Source organism: Acipenser ruthenus, chromosome 28 (assembly GCF_902713425.1).
Source record: "Acipenser ruthenus chromosome 28, fAciRut3.2 maternal haplotype, whole genome shotgun sequence".
Taxonomy (NCBI): Eukaryota; Metazoa; Chordata; class Actinopteri; order Acipenseriformes; family Acipenseridae; genus Acipenser; species Acipenser ruthenus.
Window position 1 is genome coordinate 23,118,008 of NC_081216.1, and position 16,432 is coordinate 23,134,439.

A 16,432-nucleotide genomic window follows, 5' to 3' on the forward strand; every position below is an offset into this window, starting at 1 on the left:
GTGCAGCAGCATCACTTTTGCTGCTGCACAATGAACTGTTGATTTTAAAATGACCTCTAGATGGCGCCGATGTGTTGTTTTTTTTTCAGGTTCAGACGGAACAAGGATTTGCAAATTATAAATTCTCTAAAATGCACCTGCTAACTTGCACGCCAATGTAACTCAAACTGTGTTCTAATAATGTGCCGCAGAATTTACACAAAGAATACATCTGCCTTTTGCAGGGATGGAAATCGTTTTGAAAACTGGTGCCAATAACCCAAATGATCTTTCACCCACCTTGTACATCAATCAGCACAAAACCATGCATGATATATAAAACTTCCATTCATCAAAGATCTGATCATTACCCGTTCTAATGATTTCCATCTCTCTCCAATTTTAATGTGATAAACATGTTCTACACAATGTCCCATTGCTCCCAGAGTACAGTCCAAGTATACAGTATATTGTTCATGAATCGCATGTGAGTATTGCATTGCACTTGAATATATATATATATATATATATATATATATATATATATATATATATATATATATATATATATATATATATATATATATATATGACCTTTAATTACACCCCTTGTGTTATATTAATAACCAGACCATGCTCTCCCAGTGTCCATCATATGACAGTTGTGGGGCTCTGAGTAATGCAGAACCAGAGACAGGCCAGTAGTGGCATGTACAATACTGTATTCATAATCGGATATATTACTGTTGCCTTTTTTGTTAATTTGTAAAGCCACACTATGTTTTTATTTATTTATTTATTTATTTATTGTGATTACTGACTGTACAAATAATCATTTTGTGTTACTGGTTAGTAAATAAATAAATAACCTATTTATAAACTCTTAAGGGGTGAGTCGTCCAGCAAATATCAGACCCCTACTTTGGGATTATCTTTAGTAATTTACTAATAACACAAGAGGGATGAATGTGTTATTAGTAAACTAATTGTTAACAGTTAATAAACCAAAAACAAGTGATGCTTTGTAAAACTGTAGTTAGGCTATTGTAAAACGCTAAACAAAAGAACAAAAACTAAAAAGTTACCAATCAGCACTGGAAAATAAAAATGCTTTTATATTTGATACAGCACTTCTGCCAAGCAAGAAGATGGAATGCATGGCTCAAACTGAATTATAAATAGTTGACGGCACAAGTCATTTTAATGGACAGCCAAGGGTAAAATGCTCTTGGTCCTAACAAAGATAAAGCTGCCTATTCATTGAAACAGAACTGACAGAGACTAATGGAGCGCTGTTCAAAACATCTTCAATCAAACCAACCCTAGGACAGATGCAACTCAAACAGCAGGAGTCAGGCAATCACTGTGCACTGCTCGCATGTTTTATCAGTATCCGCATTGGCATGTCTGGTAAATCAGTGTAAAGCTGGTCTCCTTTTTAATTTCTGTAATAGAGAAAGTGTCTGTATGGTGATGGCAGGAGCATGTCTTGTTAGATAAGAGAGTAGCAGAAAGGTTAATAATACATTTCAAGGGCTTACTAGTACTGCTGCGGCAGAAGTTGTCAAAATGCAGAATACACAGAAAGTGAAAGTTTTGTCTAACATTGTATTATAAGCACTCACCAAAGTGTTGTTTAAATTGAACACGGCAGCTCTTAAAATATGTTGGTGCAAAATAAATGCCACTCTACAGCCTTAGAAAGAAGCAGCGATGTAATCTGAGGAGGTACGAATTCTAGTGTTGAGTGTGTGTTAACATGTGTGTGTGTGTCTGTGTCTGTGTGTTAACATGTGTGTGTGTGTATATATAGATATATAGTGTCTTGAAATTATTTTCTGACTTTTTCTTGTATTTTATTTGTTTATTTAACAAAGCATTCCTTAAAACAGTCCTTATAGTTCTGTGAATAGGACCGTAGTCTGCTATAAAGTAAGGCACAGCACAGGTGTTATATGGTATGGAGACCGTTTTTTCTTAAGCCTGAATTCATTTTTTCTAATCATTTATTCTAACCTATTAAGGCTATTACACTGTCCTGGTCCAGTTCTGACAGCTGTCAGCACTGGAGTATTTATAGCTCATCTCAGCTTACAGTCTTGGTTACATAAGATCCATTCAAGACCATGTCTGTTGTGCGACACCCACCAGCTAAATGCAACACGTGCACTGCTGATGGGACTTTTCAAACTGCATGAATACAGCAGACATTAACATGTCTTTCAATGTGAGAATTTCCTGGAGTACAACCAGGACCAAGCAACAGGAGTATTAACAGTACATGTATGTAACCTTTTCTTAATCTGCTTATTCATAAGCCACGCCACTGTTGCCAAACAATTCGAACATCTACTAAACAGCATTGCAAGCCCCATGTGAAAACCACGGGCTAAAATACAACCCAGAAGCAATTTACTCTACTTGCATTTTATTGATCAAAAGAAAGACGTTAGATTGGGTGATGTGATGCTTGAGATTCCGGTCTGCTTGTGATGCTGTCGTTCCGCAACCCCCTGGTCTGGAGGACCATTTAATAAGCGCGGCGATATCCTTTATTTGTGCAACAGGCAGTTTTATATACAACTTGATACAACTAAACAGTACACATTGCGCTGTAAAATTCTATAGACTTAGCAAGTTTTGTTTTAAACTGAGCATGCATGTTTGGTTTATTTGCAGGTTTTACAGCTCAGGATGCCATGGCATTTCACAGCAAGGTAGTACGGTCTTTGACACTCCAAGAAGATTAGCAGCGTTAATGATAATATAACATTCTTCCAAGGGTACATCATATTTGGATTAGTTACCCTGGGAGTCGTTTGAGAGATGATCTCATTTGCAATAAATAAAAATAAAAACACTGAATGTCATATACAAGTAACTTCCCAAGGTCTTCTTGAGGCACCGACAAGAAGCTCTGGTTTTTAGGTTTTACAATCTCTACTACCTCACACAGTCTGATAGAAGTGAGAAGCCTCATAGATACCTAGAAGGACTTGGAAAGAGTGAAATAAATCCACACCTGTGATGCAACTGTATAACTGGACTGCAAACTTCAATCAATAGTGATTTTTATAATTAGGTACGATTGTATCTACAATACACACACACACATATATATGTTTTGGACAAAGTTATGGACACATCCTAAGACTTTGTTGGCAGTGCATCTATGTAGCTTTAGACAGGTTATCTTTCACAGTTAATTATTCTAACTAGCAGGTTTCATGCTGCTAAAGCAGAGGCTACGGACATACTAACTTATTACATTGAGCAGGTGGGTTACATCATGTGCTAGGATTACAAAACATTTTTTTTATCATTTTATTTTTATAAAGACACAAACTTACACTGCATACATGCTTCTAAACACCCCACCCCCACCCCCACAAAAACAGTACAGTCTACTATAGTATTGGCAAATATATAGAGGCATGTATTTCAGTTCTTTTGAAGATAGACACAATAATAACAAACTCTTAGTAATCAAGATTTAATACATTTTATTTTCAAATTATAAATAAGAATGCATACATTGTGCCCAAGGGAGAGTGAGAAAACAAGAACAGTACAACACAGCACGAGTTGTTGCTTTTTTAAATCAATGAACTCTCTGATATTTTGCACAATGAGATTAGCTGCTTAGCTGTGCAATCTGACCATACACCTCTGCACAATACACCCAGAATCCAATCACATGCATTGACCAGTTATAAGAAAGAAGTCCATCTTCAACTACACAAACTCCAGTATCACATTTTGACTTATCTTCTTCGGTGTGGCACACACTGTTTTTCCAAACACAAAAGCAAGCATAAAAACGCACAGAAACAGTGAGAAGGCAGGCGACTGAAATGCAATAGAATCTGTCTGTTGAGTAGTTCACGTTGCGAAAGATTACAATAAATACAAAAGTTGCTCAGATTAGGGACACTTCACTTCTCTTGCGAAGCCTCCTTGGCCATGTATGCTGAAATGCAATAATAAAATTACATAAAGACTATTGTATTATAAACTGTAACTGATTCTCTGGTCTGCTGCTCTTTTGAATGAACTTAAAGCAACTAGAGTAAATATACTGCTATAGCTGATGTATCCCATTGTATAAAACATTCATTAGCACTTTACGTTACAGGGCATGATATTACAATGTAATTCAGCCATGCAATTACATTGTAATAACTGGGACAATGGCAATGATTCCTTCTCTTACTTGGTAACTACCATGCAATTGCATGGACATGCCATTGTGTAATTACATGGTGTTAAGAAGTAGGTGATTACAGACGAACAGAAAACAAAATAAATATAATAACTATACCCTAGTCCACCATGTAAGAGCTAAACCCACACAGTTATTACCATGTTATTAAATGGTTATGTATTTTATACGCTCAATGCTGAAGTACTACAAAACCAGTGATTTACATTGAGCATTCTACATGGCAGCTATAAAACATGGCAGGTGTGGGCACCAGACAATGAGAAGTGAGGCTGAATACCCAGGGCACAGCGAGTCATTAACTGCCTAGTATTGTCATCGCCCCTCTTGAGGAGAGATAACATTCAACTTGACTCGAGTTCACATTGATTTGCATTGTCAGGTGCCTCCCCCTGCCAGCTTGTATTTGTTTCAGAATTTAGAATGTCCTGTACATTCTGAATTCAGCGTTCAATGTTCCTCAACATTTAACATTCTCCAGTAAGGTGTGCTTCATTTAAGACTGCATTCAGCATTGCCTCCACATCCAAATGCAGTCATTTTTTCCTCAAGTAGGATATCCAGAAATAACATAGACTGTGGGGAAAATGAACAAGTATGCATTGCTTTGTCAGTTAAAAATCCTGAAGAACCCAAACCGACCCAGTGGACGGGAACTCATATGGTCACTCTATGGTCTTAGGGTCATTGTAGTATTTTATTGGTAGTGGGAAAGGTTGACAATTAGACGATCTTGCTCCTAAATGATTCAAGTTCTGTCTTTCTCGTATCTGGGTATGAATGTGTTGTACATTTACACAATGTGGAAGAGCTTACCTCGGGTAATGTTCAATAAGAAGTAGATGATTACAGACGAACTATGAAAACAAAAGAAATATAATGTGATGGATGATGACATTGGTGTTATAGACAATGAAACACAAAGACAGCAGCTTGACATGGACTGGAGGTTGAAATCAGGCAGTAACATTTCGTTTCCTAGCAATATTCACTCTTTGAAAGGGGTTTACAAAAGAGTAGGCCTTACAATAACAATACAGTCTTGCTCTAAAGCAGGAGTCTCTAACCCTGGTCCTGGAGAGCCCCTATCCTGCAGGTTTTATAGGTGTCTTTACATCATCAATAATCTTGACTAATTAAGCTAATAATTGGTGTAATTAAGTAATTGAGAACTCGGTTTGAAACGAAAACCAGCAGACCCAGTAGCTCTCCAGGACCAGGGTTGGAGACCCTGCTGTCTAAAGCAATAGGATAAATGACTTCCTTTCCTCCAGTATACTGTATGTTATCCCAATCCATCTTATCAACTAGCCCCCCTCATACATACTATAAAATTCATAGTGTAGTACACAACTAGACAATCGCTTCAACAAGCCAGTTTCTTTTTTTAGTACCATTTCATATCTCCTGAACGCTACTCAGAGATATGACAAGTAGTAGCATCTAAGACACGAGGAGCATTAAAAAATAAAAAATTGATTCAGTCCTATTAAATGCCCCCCCCCCCCCCCCCCCCTTAGAAGGAGAAGAGGCTTGAAGGACTGGCCTCTTCCCATTCCCATGTTCCTGTTTTCTTTTTGTGGTGAGGGTTACTTACCTCTGACCTCCAGTCTGCACTCCACCTCAGCCTCTCCAAGGTCGTTGATAGCCTTGCAGGTGTACGTGCCCCCATCGAAGGGGCAGGGTTTCCTGATCTCCAGGGTCAGCACTCCCTGCTTACTGAACATGCGGAACTTGGCCTCGTTCGTGATGTCCATTTTGTTCTTGTACCAGACCACTTTAGGCTGTGGATTTTTAAAAAAGTAAAAGGGTTTAACTTAAAAAGGTTACTTGCTAGACCAATGATTTGCACCTTGCTAGTAAGTATGCAGTCACAATTTAAAAACAGTTCAAATACAATAATTCAGAATCCATTCCTATTTGTTGCACTGTTTACTTTTGCTGCATTGTCACTTCACATAAGTTTTATTTTTTTTATTTTTTTCTCAGCTAGTCAGATTAGCCAGCCGCAATTTCTATCAAGTCAGTCATAAACTTAAAATCAGCTGACTGCGGGGGTCAGCTCCTACCTATTTATAATGGGATTAAATACAGCCCTCCATTCACTCTTCATCTTCACACACTGAACAGATATATTTTACCTTGGGCCATCCCCTCAAGGCACAGCTCAGGGTGGCGTTGTAGCCTGCTATTACAGAGCGGTTCACCAGGGGATGTGTGAACTTGGGTGCTTCAGAAAAGTCATGTTCTTTGTAGATCGGTGGCTTGTACACAATACCTGCAAAGATTCAGAGCTGTTGTTAAAAACTCATAGGAGACGGCCACGCAGGCTGGCAAACCTAGTGCTTCTACACTCACGTCACATTCAAGGGTGCTGAATGATTACCGTTTTTTAATAACAACGACAACAGCAATTCACATTTCTATAGATCCTTTCATCACAAGGATCCCAAAGCGCTTCACACACACACACACACATACACACACAAATAAACAATTAAACCTTTCAATTAAAAACTGTCTAATACAAAATTGAATAACAACAGACATTTAAAAAAGAGATACACAATGTGGTCTATTAAAAAAAAAACATTAATATACATTGCGGTACCAAACTCTTCCCTTTACCTCACATACCTGTTCATAAATGTAAGATGCATCACGTACTTATGGTCTCAGGTAAAACTACAAGAAACTAAGTCAAGTAGACAAACAAGAAGGCTAGTGCGTTCTCCAGTGTGACTTCCTGTCTACCTTGGAAGTCAGGAAGACAGGAAGTCACACTGAAGAACGCACTAGCCTTATGTTCCCTTGGCAACCGATTCCATGGCTGGTCATTACAGCATGCTGATCTCTGTAGTGTGAATCTGTCACACTGCTGGATACTCCTCCACCTTTGTGGTCGTGCTGTATCTTTTGTACATGTTTGGCTTGAGAAGAAGCTGTGAAGCTCACCTGTTTTCTGGATGTAGGCGCTGTCTTTGGAGGTGCAAGGCTCTTCACTCAGGCCACACATGTTCACGGCGAAGACCCGGAATATGTACTCGTTTCCCATGATGAGGTCTGACGCCACGCAGTTGGTGCGGCGGTAGTGTTCATACACATTGAACCATTCCTGGAGGATATGAGGAGACTCCGTCAATACAGACTCGTTCCTCCTTTCACTGGAAAGGGCTTCTCTTACTGCCACAGTAGTGCCCATCAGCTTTCCTGTAAATGCTACTGAACATCACAATTACATTGCTATTTTGATGGAAATAGTTCAATTTAAATAGGTAGATTTTTTGACAATATTTTGTATTATTTTACTATTAAAGGTGTGTTTTTTGTTACTAGGTTTAACATTGCAATGGTACAAAGTGCTCTTTGGAATACATTGACAAACCGGTGTATTAATTTTTTTTTTTTTTTTTCAGTGCGTATTCAGATGTGTATTTTGCACGCACAAATCCCAGTGTGCAGAAAATAATCGATGCTTCCAATATTTGAGTTTAATTTAAACTCAGTAACATGGGCAAGTTCACCAAGGTGCTAACCTTCAAGCTTAAAATTAAAGTCAGAGTGACATGTATCCAGACAAATAATAAATCTGCCCAAGGTCGGTAGCTAAGATTAGCGTGCCGTTGTCTGCTGATGTTCCTGGAGCGCTCTGCTGTGCGTGCGGCACAGCTGGGCTCTGCTAGAATGTCAGCTGCGTGATCCAAAACAAATTGTTCAAGTTGAATGCGTACAGAGGTGAAACAATCTCCACTAACGGTGGAAAATTCCACCGGGGGTTCATGTTTCATTGTGTAAAATATCTTGGTGAAGCAAAAGCAAACTACTCAACCCTCAATGATTTAACTGCTATTTTCCAGCAACAAAGGTTGCTTCTTGCTACCTTTGTTCCATTACAATTGATTTACACATGTCTGAAAATCTGACCTTGCCCATGCTTCAAAATATGTTCATAAATGTTCAGTTGCCATACTACTTCTGGGTTTATATAGGGATGGCTACAAGGTAGAATACTGACCCTCACCGACAACACGATAAAAATAAATTCAGAGCCTGTGCAGAGTGACACCTCTATTAAAAACCTTGAGACAGAGAGCTTCATATGATCAGCACGTTTTCTTTAGAATGGCTAGGCAGAAGAGCCTCGCACAGGAAAGTTACCAGGGGACTGCTAGGGTGACAGAGGTGTTTGTACATTCTAATTGCAGATGGCTGGGGTTTAAACTGTACTTGCCATTGTCTTTTTGTCTGCTTTCTGGATGGTGTAGCCTGTAATCTCGCAGTTGCCGTTGTCCTTCGGTGGTTTCCACTCCAGAGCCACGTTGAAGCCCCACACCTCTGTGATCTTCAAGTTCTGGGGCGGGCCGGGCTTGTCTAAAAACAACAACAACAACAAAATCAAACTAACAACACAAAAAAGAAAACATTATACAGTAAATGTGCATGTTTAACAATTTGTTTTCCTGTTCTATATTGGTTTGACATTTTTCCAGGCATAACAGAAAGAAACCATCTTAATAATTGCAGAATACAGCTGTAAGGGAATTCATTAGATTAAAAGCAATAGCAGCTGTTTTCCCAGATCCCAATCTAAATGTTACTTTAGGCAGTCCATGACAAATGCTAATTGGAGTCTGTAAAACAACCTGTGTGTGTATATTTCCCCCCATTTATAAACAATACTGTGTATATATATATATATATATATATATATATATATATATATATATATATATATATAAAGAGAGCAAGAGAGAGAGATAGATAGATAGATAGATAGATAGATAGATAGATAGATAGATAGATAGATTGGTTCAAAGCACTAAGCATACTGTACATACTGTAACCTACCGTGTGGAACCACATTAAATTTAAGGATCACTGAGAATAAACAGACACTGAATGGAACTAAACCGAACTGCTTGAATACTTTCAAGTCATGCAGCAGACACTATAGCCAGAACCACCTGTGTCAGCAAAGGCCTATTACCACATACAGTAGAGTGCATTACAAAGCAGCCTGCAGTGCAGTTCTATATACGAAAACACCCACCGACGACCTGAATGTGGAGGCTGGCCTTGTCCTCCATGTTCTCGATCTGCACGGCCACATCGTACTTCCCAGAGTCCTTGCGCTCCGACCGGCGGATGAAGAGGATTGTGTCGAAATCGCTGTTGCGGACGCCCACTTGTTTGGGGTCCAGAGCCTCTCCTTCCTTTGTCCAAGTCACTTTGGGCCTGGGCTTCCCCTGCATGGAAAAAAGAAAATAAGACACAGAAAACCCTCCTGCCACCATGTCAGGCTCCTTCAGTACATCTCTCTGATTGTGTCAGTCCCAAAAGGTTCATTTGAAGATCTCCATCCACTGTATAGCATCTGTTCTCTAGTAAGACTGTTTTCATCAGTCCACTGTAACAGCAAACAGGGTTGATTTTTTTAAAATATTTGTATTCAAATTAAAGGAATTACATTTTGTTAAAAATTGAGACAATTGGAAATGTCACAGTTGAAATGGGAGAGGGTCGATTCAAATAGATTTAAAAAATAAAATAAAAATCAGCATCAGTGTTTAGCTGTTTTGCAAACCCTGCCTTTAAATTGCAGGGTAATAATGTGGGTTAATTAAGTCAAGCCCATTTATTTCATGTGGAAAGGCAGCGGGTTACTGTGTTTCACAAAATCACGCTGTTAGTCCTTGATCGCTAAAACTAATAAAAGAGCCTGCAGATATAAAGGGCATTACAGAAAGTCTTTTAAATAATATATTATACAATGTCAAATGTTTGTGTCATTTTTACACAGACAACTTTGTATTTGCGGTGTGTGACGTGTGTAAGTGTGAAGGAATAGTGCCAACTGCAGTAAAGTCCAACTGATATTTCAATTGAATCTCCCACTGATATACATATACACATATTATATGCAATATACATATATACCTATACATGAATATGAATATATACCTATCAAAATATATGAAAGGCCACATAAAACGATTAGAATTCCTTTGAAAACACTTTGAAGCATGTCACATTGAGGGTAGAACATTTATTTTAAGCACATGGCAAGATCTCAGTTCAACAATTCAAATAGCTGTGGTAAATTAAGAACCTGACAACCGCAGATGGGCCGGGGTCACCCCATGGTGCTGTCTTTTTTATTGCTGCTGAAGAATGGGTCTCATGGTGAGGCAAGGGCTGATTTCTCCAATAGCGGCCAAGTCGGTACAGCATTTGAAATGTCCTTAAAGCAAATGCGTGTCCTTTATAGTCTTTGGTGATTTATCTTCAGCAACTAATCAGGGACTAATATTAGAGTTAAACAGTAAGTCACACGCCTCCCCATTTTGTTTGGGCTTTTAAAAAAAATGTTGTCATGCAGGTCTAGAGATGGAGTTTTAACATTAGCAATTTCCCCTTGTAACAGTGCTCTGCATTGAACATACAATATCATTCACAAAAAAAAATGTATATGTGTATATTGGATACCTCTGTTTTCTGACAACACCCAACATTGATAAACAAGGACATGCAGCCTTTATTTGCAGGTGAGGCTTGGACAGTATCAAAACTAATTAATTAACTAATGACTTACTCATAACTAAATGCAATAATTGAGATTGCATTGTTTTATGCAGATGTATTCCCAGCAGTCCTCAATGTCCTGAATCTAATTTTGATTGCAAAAAGCATCCAGTGTTCATGGGTTTTTAGAGCCTTTTCCTTGGAACAGGCAGTAATATAAAAGCACATGCGTTTGCTGGTAAGATGTTTATGCTAATGTTTTGAGAGGTATGTCCCATATGATGGTAGTTTTGCAGTAAATCTGTCGTTTCTGAAGGCTGTTATGAATACCAGCCCTTCAGCAGCTCTAGATGAGATTTCATTAGGAGTCTAGAGATGCTAGCGCCGGTAATGAATACAGCCCTACATGTGTTACAAGGATCTCATTTCAGGGTGCGAGACCCCCTTTATATATAGCTGGCAGAAAGAATGAAACCATATATAAAGCACATACAGTACTAACTCATGTCAACAGATCCCTGCAGATTCAACTAGATTTTGTATTTTGAGGGTATACCGCTAAAAAGGAAGGAAACACTTCAAAGAAACTTAAAACAAAGCGATTAGACATATAGCATATATTTAATCATTACGTTGCCAGTGGGTTGGCCTATATCTGTATACAGCCTGTTTTTAAAATGGCTAGGCTTGTAGAACACACAACTGGATTACCATTAGCTTATGTAGTGGACATTGATAGTAAGTGGACATTTTTATTCCCTGTGTGTTGACAGTTTTCTTCTACTGACAATATGCTGCTAGGATTAGTATTCTTCATTTACACATCTTTCAGTGGATTTTTCGACATCTCAAGCTGTTATGGAGCTGCGGTATGTTGAGATGTGTGGGTGCAGTGTCTCCACAAGATGATCCATCAGTGTAAACACTAATACTTACTGACAAAAAAGACATCAAGAAGAAAAACGTTGCAGCTAACGCCTTCATCTCAAAAAGAATTCATGACTTATATCAAGTATCCTGAACAATCTCAAATAGTGATCTTTATAACATATCTGACTGAATGACAACTTACCTGGAAAGGAAGGACAATGTTTATTGTCTCGCCTACTCTTTTAATCACAGTCTGGCGGAGGTTGCGAGGAATCCAGATTTTGGGGCGCTCTAAGAAACAAAGACAGAAATTACAGTTTAAACAATTCAGCAGAAAACCATGGACTTACATTTAAATTTAATTGCATGTGTTGTTAACTATAAGTGATGCCACCTTTGCTGAACTGACAAGATTCCTTGGTGCTTCACAGACAACTCTGCAATGTATAAACATCAGAAGTACGGATATAGTCAGTGTAGTTTCAGTGATGGCTGATACTTCAAACCCAGATGGGCTGGCCCTGCAATATGAGTCAGGTGTTCACATTCAGGATTTTGGCCAAATCGCCAAAAGACATTCTTTCGGTATGCTTTGTGATTTCGGTTTTGTGCACATCCCAGGCATCAAATTCCATTTTGTAAAATCGTTTTTCTGGGCTTATGCATTCGAGATGTAATTGTTTAATTATTTTTAGCATTGCTATTTAAATCCATCCTTTATTCGAATAGACCAAAACAACGGATTTAACAGCATTTAAAAAAAAAAAAAAAGTTTATTATATTTTGACGGTAAGTAAAATTTATATTAAAAATCACTGCAGATAAAATAGGTATGGAATATGAGCCTAATATCTATATAGTTGTCACTGATAGTTCAGCAATAAAAACAAAATGGATTAACCTTTTTATTAGGGTAGCAAGCATGTGATACTCCCTGTGGAACTGAAGGCAAAGGTGTGGGACTCCCACTGAAAGAGTTTTCAATTACAGGCTGAGCACTGTCACATTTAATTAGGGACTGGACAGCCACTCTGAGCTTGAATAAACACATTCATGGCAACAGCATGAAAAGTGGGAAGCTTCTGTTTGTCATCTAGCTGTGCGCCTGTCTACGCTTGCCCAGGCTCTGGTAAGTCGCTGGATTTTTACTAATTAGCTGAGTATCCATTTCCCCCATTCCGAACTCCTTGGTGTTCCGTTGAGCCCTGTGGAATCAGCCTGTGTTCTGACTGTGTGCAGAGCAACAGGTGGGAGAAGTGACTGACAAAATGAGAATGTGCCGAACAGCAGCTTTCTTAATCCACCCGCTGATCCCCCTCGAACACTGAGCTGTTTTTAAACCCTGTCGATTTTGGGTATGTAGTTCACTGTTCCTAATGGAGTATTCCTGCCACGTACAAAATAATAAACTGCACCAGAACACATGCTTGGATTGCTTTTCAGGTCGAGCGAGGAATAACAAGTGCCAGGTGATACTGCTATTAATGGCAACATTTAAAACTCAATGATGACTGGGGAAGTGAGGTGGGAAGGATATTAGCGTTGGACAGGCTTCAGTGCACAACACAAATATGCTTCCTCACAATTTTCACTTGCAGGAATGAACATTTAGGGTGTCAATGCCTGGTCAGCTCCCAATGCCAATAGTATTCCCTTACAGTAGGTGATATATGTTTTTGTACCTTCCCATCCCAGCTTTTTCTTTTCGTCTGCCTGACTTGGTTCCTATGTGTCTCCTTAGCAAAAGCAAAGTTGCTTGAATTATACTTGTTGCAGACAGGGTCTTCTTGTCCTATCATCTATCAACACCTTCCTTTTCAACACTTAGCTCACAGAGCAATAGCAAAGTCATGTGTCTGTCAATCTGGTATGTCCTGTTCTTGACTGAGATGATCAGCTTTCAAAGTGTAATGACTTTAGAAATAATTGATTGCTTGGCATTAGTAAAGCTAATCTTGAATAGGAGAGGTGTCTATTGTTACATCAGTACCATCAATAATACTTTATATCCCAATTAATTTTGACCTTCCCTTTTAAAAAAAAAAAAAAAAAAAAAAGGCTACTGGGTGTGCTAAGTAAAAAATTATTTTTTAAGGTGTTGAACTTTTTAAAGAGGGGGATCCGCTTCACATGGCTGTAAATGACTCAAAACAAAAGATGTCCAAATGGATTCTCGTTGCGATAACCGTCAAAAAACAATTTGTACTCCCTGTAGAATACACACATGATGAAACCCTTGGAAAACTTTCCCACTGTAATCTGTAAGTTTACCATGTTTTTTTTTCATATGCTTTACCAGACCTCTATGACTTGTGTAAAGCTCAGTACATACGCATGATCTCGCGGATTGTCACAGGCTGGGTCAGGGTTGCTGGGGTGCTCGCTCCAGCCACGTTGACAGCTCGCACGCGGAACTGCATCCTCTCTCCCGTCGGGAGGTTTTTGATGTTGACGGAGGTGCGCTCAGACAGGCCCTCGAAGGCAGGCACCCACTCATCCGCTAGGGAGGCAGGCAGGGAAGAGAAACACAAAGTGAGGATGAGCCACAGAAAACATCCATGTGTTAAAAACTCACACAAGAGGAGCGCCTGGTAAGTGCAGTAAGGTTTTAAATACATTTTTATACCTTTGATTCATCCATAACTATAAAGCAATGAACCCTGACCCTCACAAAACCACATGCTTTTTCCTTCAAAAAATGTCTTTGCTCTGCATCATTTAAACTCCTTAGGACTGGAGCCATTCTGGCATGGAACAAATACTGAAAGAATAACAACAACAAATGTCTTCTTACCCTTAATTAACTTACTTCTGATTCTTTCTATAGTCTTTCTATATACAATACAGAATAAACATGGCTCTGAATATCTAGCCTGGTTTAGAAGAGTGTAATGAATCTTAATAAATATAAATCAAATTTATATTTATTAAGATTCATTACACTTTATTACACTTTATTACATTTATAAATCATAAATAAAAATAAATACATTTAAAAAAACATCTAAACATGGCTCTAAGTGTAAATTGCAATACAGGATTACATTTTATACCCAAGTCGTAAAATAAAGATGACACTGGTGTAACAGCAGACAGGCGGTGACATTTCAGATGGTTTATAAGCTAACAAACTTGGACTTGGATCAAGTGAGATTTAAATAGAGTAATCCAATTATACTGCAGCAATATTATATTGATCATAAAAAATAGCAACAAATCTAATTTATTATTATAAATAACCGGGCCAGAACCTCAGTTACTCTGCTAAACAAAATCTCAATAAAATGGGAAAATATTTAATTCTGAATTTCCTTTCTTTTATTCATTTCAGTGGTTTTGAAAAATGTAAATATTTCAAATGTCTTTTTCCCCCTTTATTTTGTATTGATCTTTTTTACTCTTTAGTTTGAAAAATGACATTGTGTGTATTTTCCTAATACACATTATATAACTTTGCTATTGGATTTTGTTCACATTTCTGGCAAGTAGGGTTGCCACCTCTGAGGTACACAAAGCAAGGACACTGGAACGGAAGGGCAGTTGTTAAAAGTTTAAACTCTCTAGAATTCCTACAGTCATCCAATAGGTAGCAATGATGATATAATATTATAGTATTAACAACCAATTAATATTGTGCGTCTATTGCAGTAATATTGCATCTTGACTTAACTTGTGTTCAATTTACGGGACTGACCTTGCGGTGCTGCTGTCTAATCTACACGGATGTGGAAGCATAAGATTAAAAACCAGGATCTTTTAGTGTCCCGGGAAGGCATTTTGAAATCCCGGGACACCTTTCTCAAAACCGTGACGACCCAGGGAATGAGTGTCAACTCTACTGTGAAGCTTCCATCACAGCCCTGTGAACACACCTGTCCTGAAACTCTGTGTCCTCTCCGAAGCCTATTGTGCTGAGCTGAGTGGTGCTTTCGTGAAGTAGACTAATCATGTTTACTACACTCGGACCCAGGCTTTCAGCTAACCCTTTGCATTGTGTTTCTGCTCACCCTGGGGGCTATCCCACACAGCAGGAATACTTACTGCCCTCCTTGCAGTACTCGACAGTGTAGCCGTCCAGCCCTGCTGCTCCGACCCTCTCCGGAGGTCTCCATTTCAGAGAGATGGAGGTGTCAGTAATGTCATCAACAGTCAGGCAATGAGGCTCGCTGGTAGGAGCTAAGGAGCCAAGGATGAACAGAGAGGAGAAACATGCTTTATTTCACCTGGAAAAAGAGGATAGTGCCACCAAAATGCAGAGAATGTGCATGTATTAAACCGCCTTGCTGAAACAATGAATGGATTTTAAAAACATATTGCTTAATAACAAGCGGTAGCTACGTGCAAGAGATTAAACCCCTAAGTCTAAGCCTAACCAGCAGAACTCTAACCCTAACCCTAACTCTAATGCGCAAAACCAGTTTAATTAATTTGTAACCCACCTTAACCAGGAGAGAGGTTTCCTCAGGGTTTTTACATGGCAGCCCTGCCCATTGTAACGCTATTTTAAAAATCTCTCATTGCGTCGAATAGTTTCCAGGTAAGTATAGTGAAGGATGCAAGGAAAGCGAAGTTCTCCAGCAACTTGAGTTTCTCTTGTTTGGAAGACTGCAGTAATAACTTTTTCCTTATGGGGGCAGGAGTCCCACAGAAATGAGACAGGTTACAAATAACTTGTATGTAGGTATCATTTGTGGCCCCAGGTCCTGAAAGGGGTATGTGACCACCAAGGGACAAAGTCCAGATTTGTTTGTGATTTTTTTTTTGGTTTGCTTTTGACTTTCCAAAGGAGAACCATCCAGGTATATTTCACACCTCTGCATAAATTGCGGTCCATGTTGC

General features: G+C 38.8%; 1 protein-coding gene across 1 annotated transcript in view; it reads right to left on the reverse strand.

The window, feature by feature from the left end:
* Window positions 1-3,465: 3,465 nt before the first annotated feature.
* Window positions 3,466-16,432, reverse strand: part of LOC117434953 (myosin-binding protein C, cardiac-type-like) — a 41,821-nt gene continuing 28,854 nt past the window's right edge. Inside the window, exons 22-30 of the mRNA XM_059002865.1 lie at window positions 15,635-15,769; window positions 13,926-14,093; window positions 11,796-11,884; window positions 9,252-9,447; window positions 8,433-8,572; window positions 7,157-7,316; window positions 6,343-6,479; window positions 5,799-5,985; window positions 3,466-3,949 (exon numbers count right to left, since the gene is read on the reverse strand). Of these exons, the coding sequence (XP_058858848.1) occupies window positions 3,915-3,949; window positions 5,799-5,985; window positions 6,343-6,479; window positions 7,157-7,316; window positions 8,433-8,572; window positions 9,252-9,447; window positions 11,796-11,884; window positions 13,926-14,093; window positions 15,635-15,769 (1,247 nt within the window). The 3' untranslated portion in view covers window positions 3,466-3,914. The remainder of the gene's footprint in view (window positions 3,950-5,798; window positions 5,986-6,342; window positions 6,480-7,156; window positions 7,317-8,432; window positions 8,573-9,251; window positions 9,448-11,795; window positions 11,885-13,925; window positions 14,094-15,634; window positions 15,770-16,432) is intronic.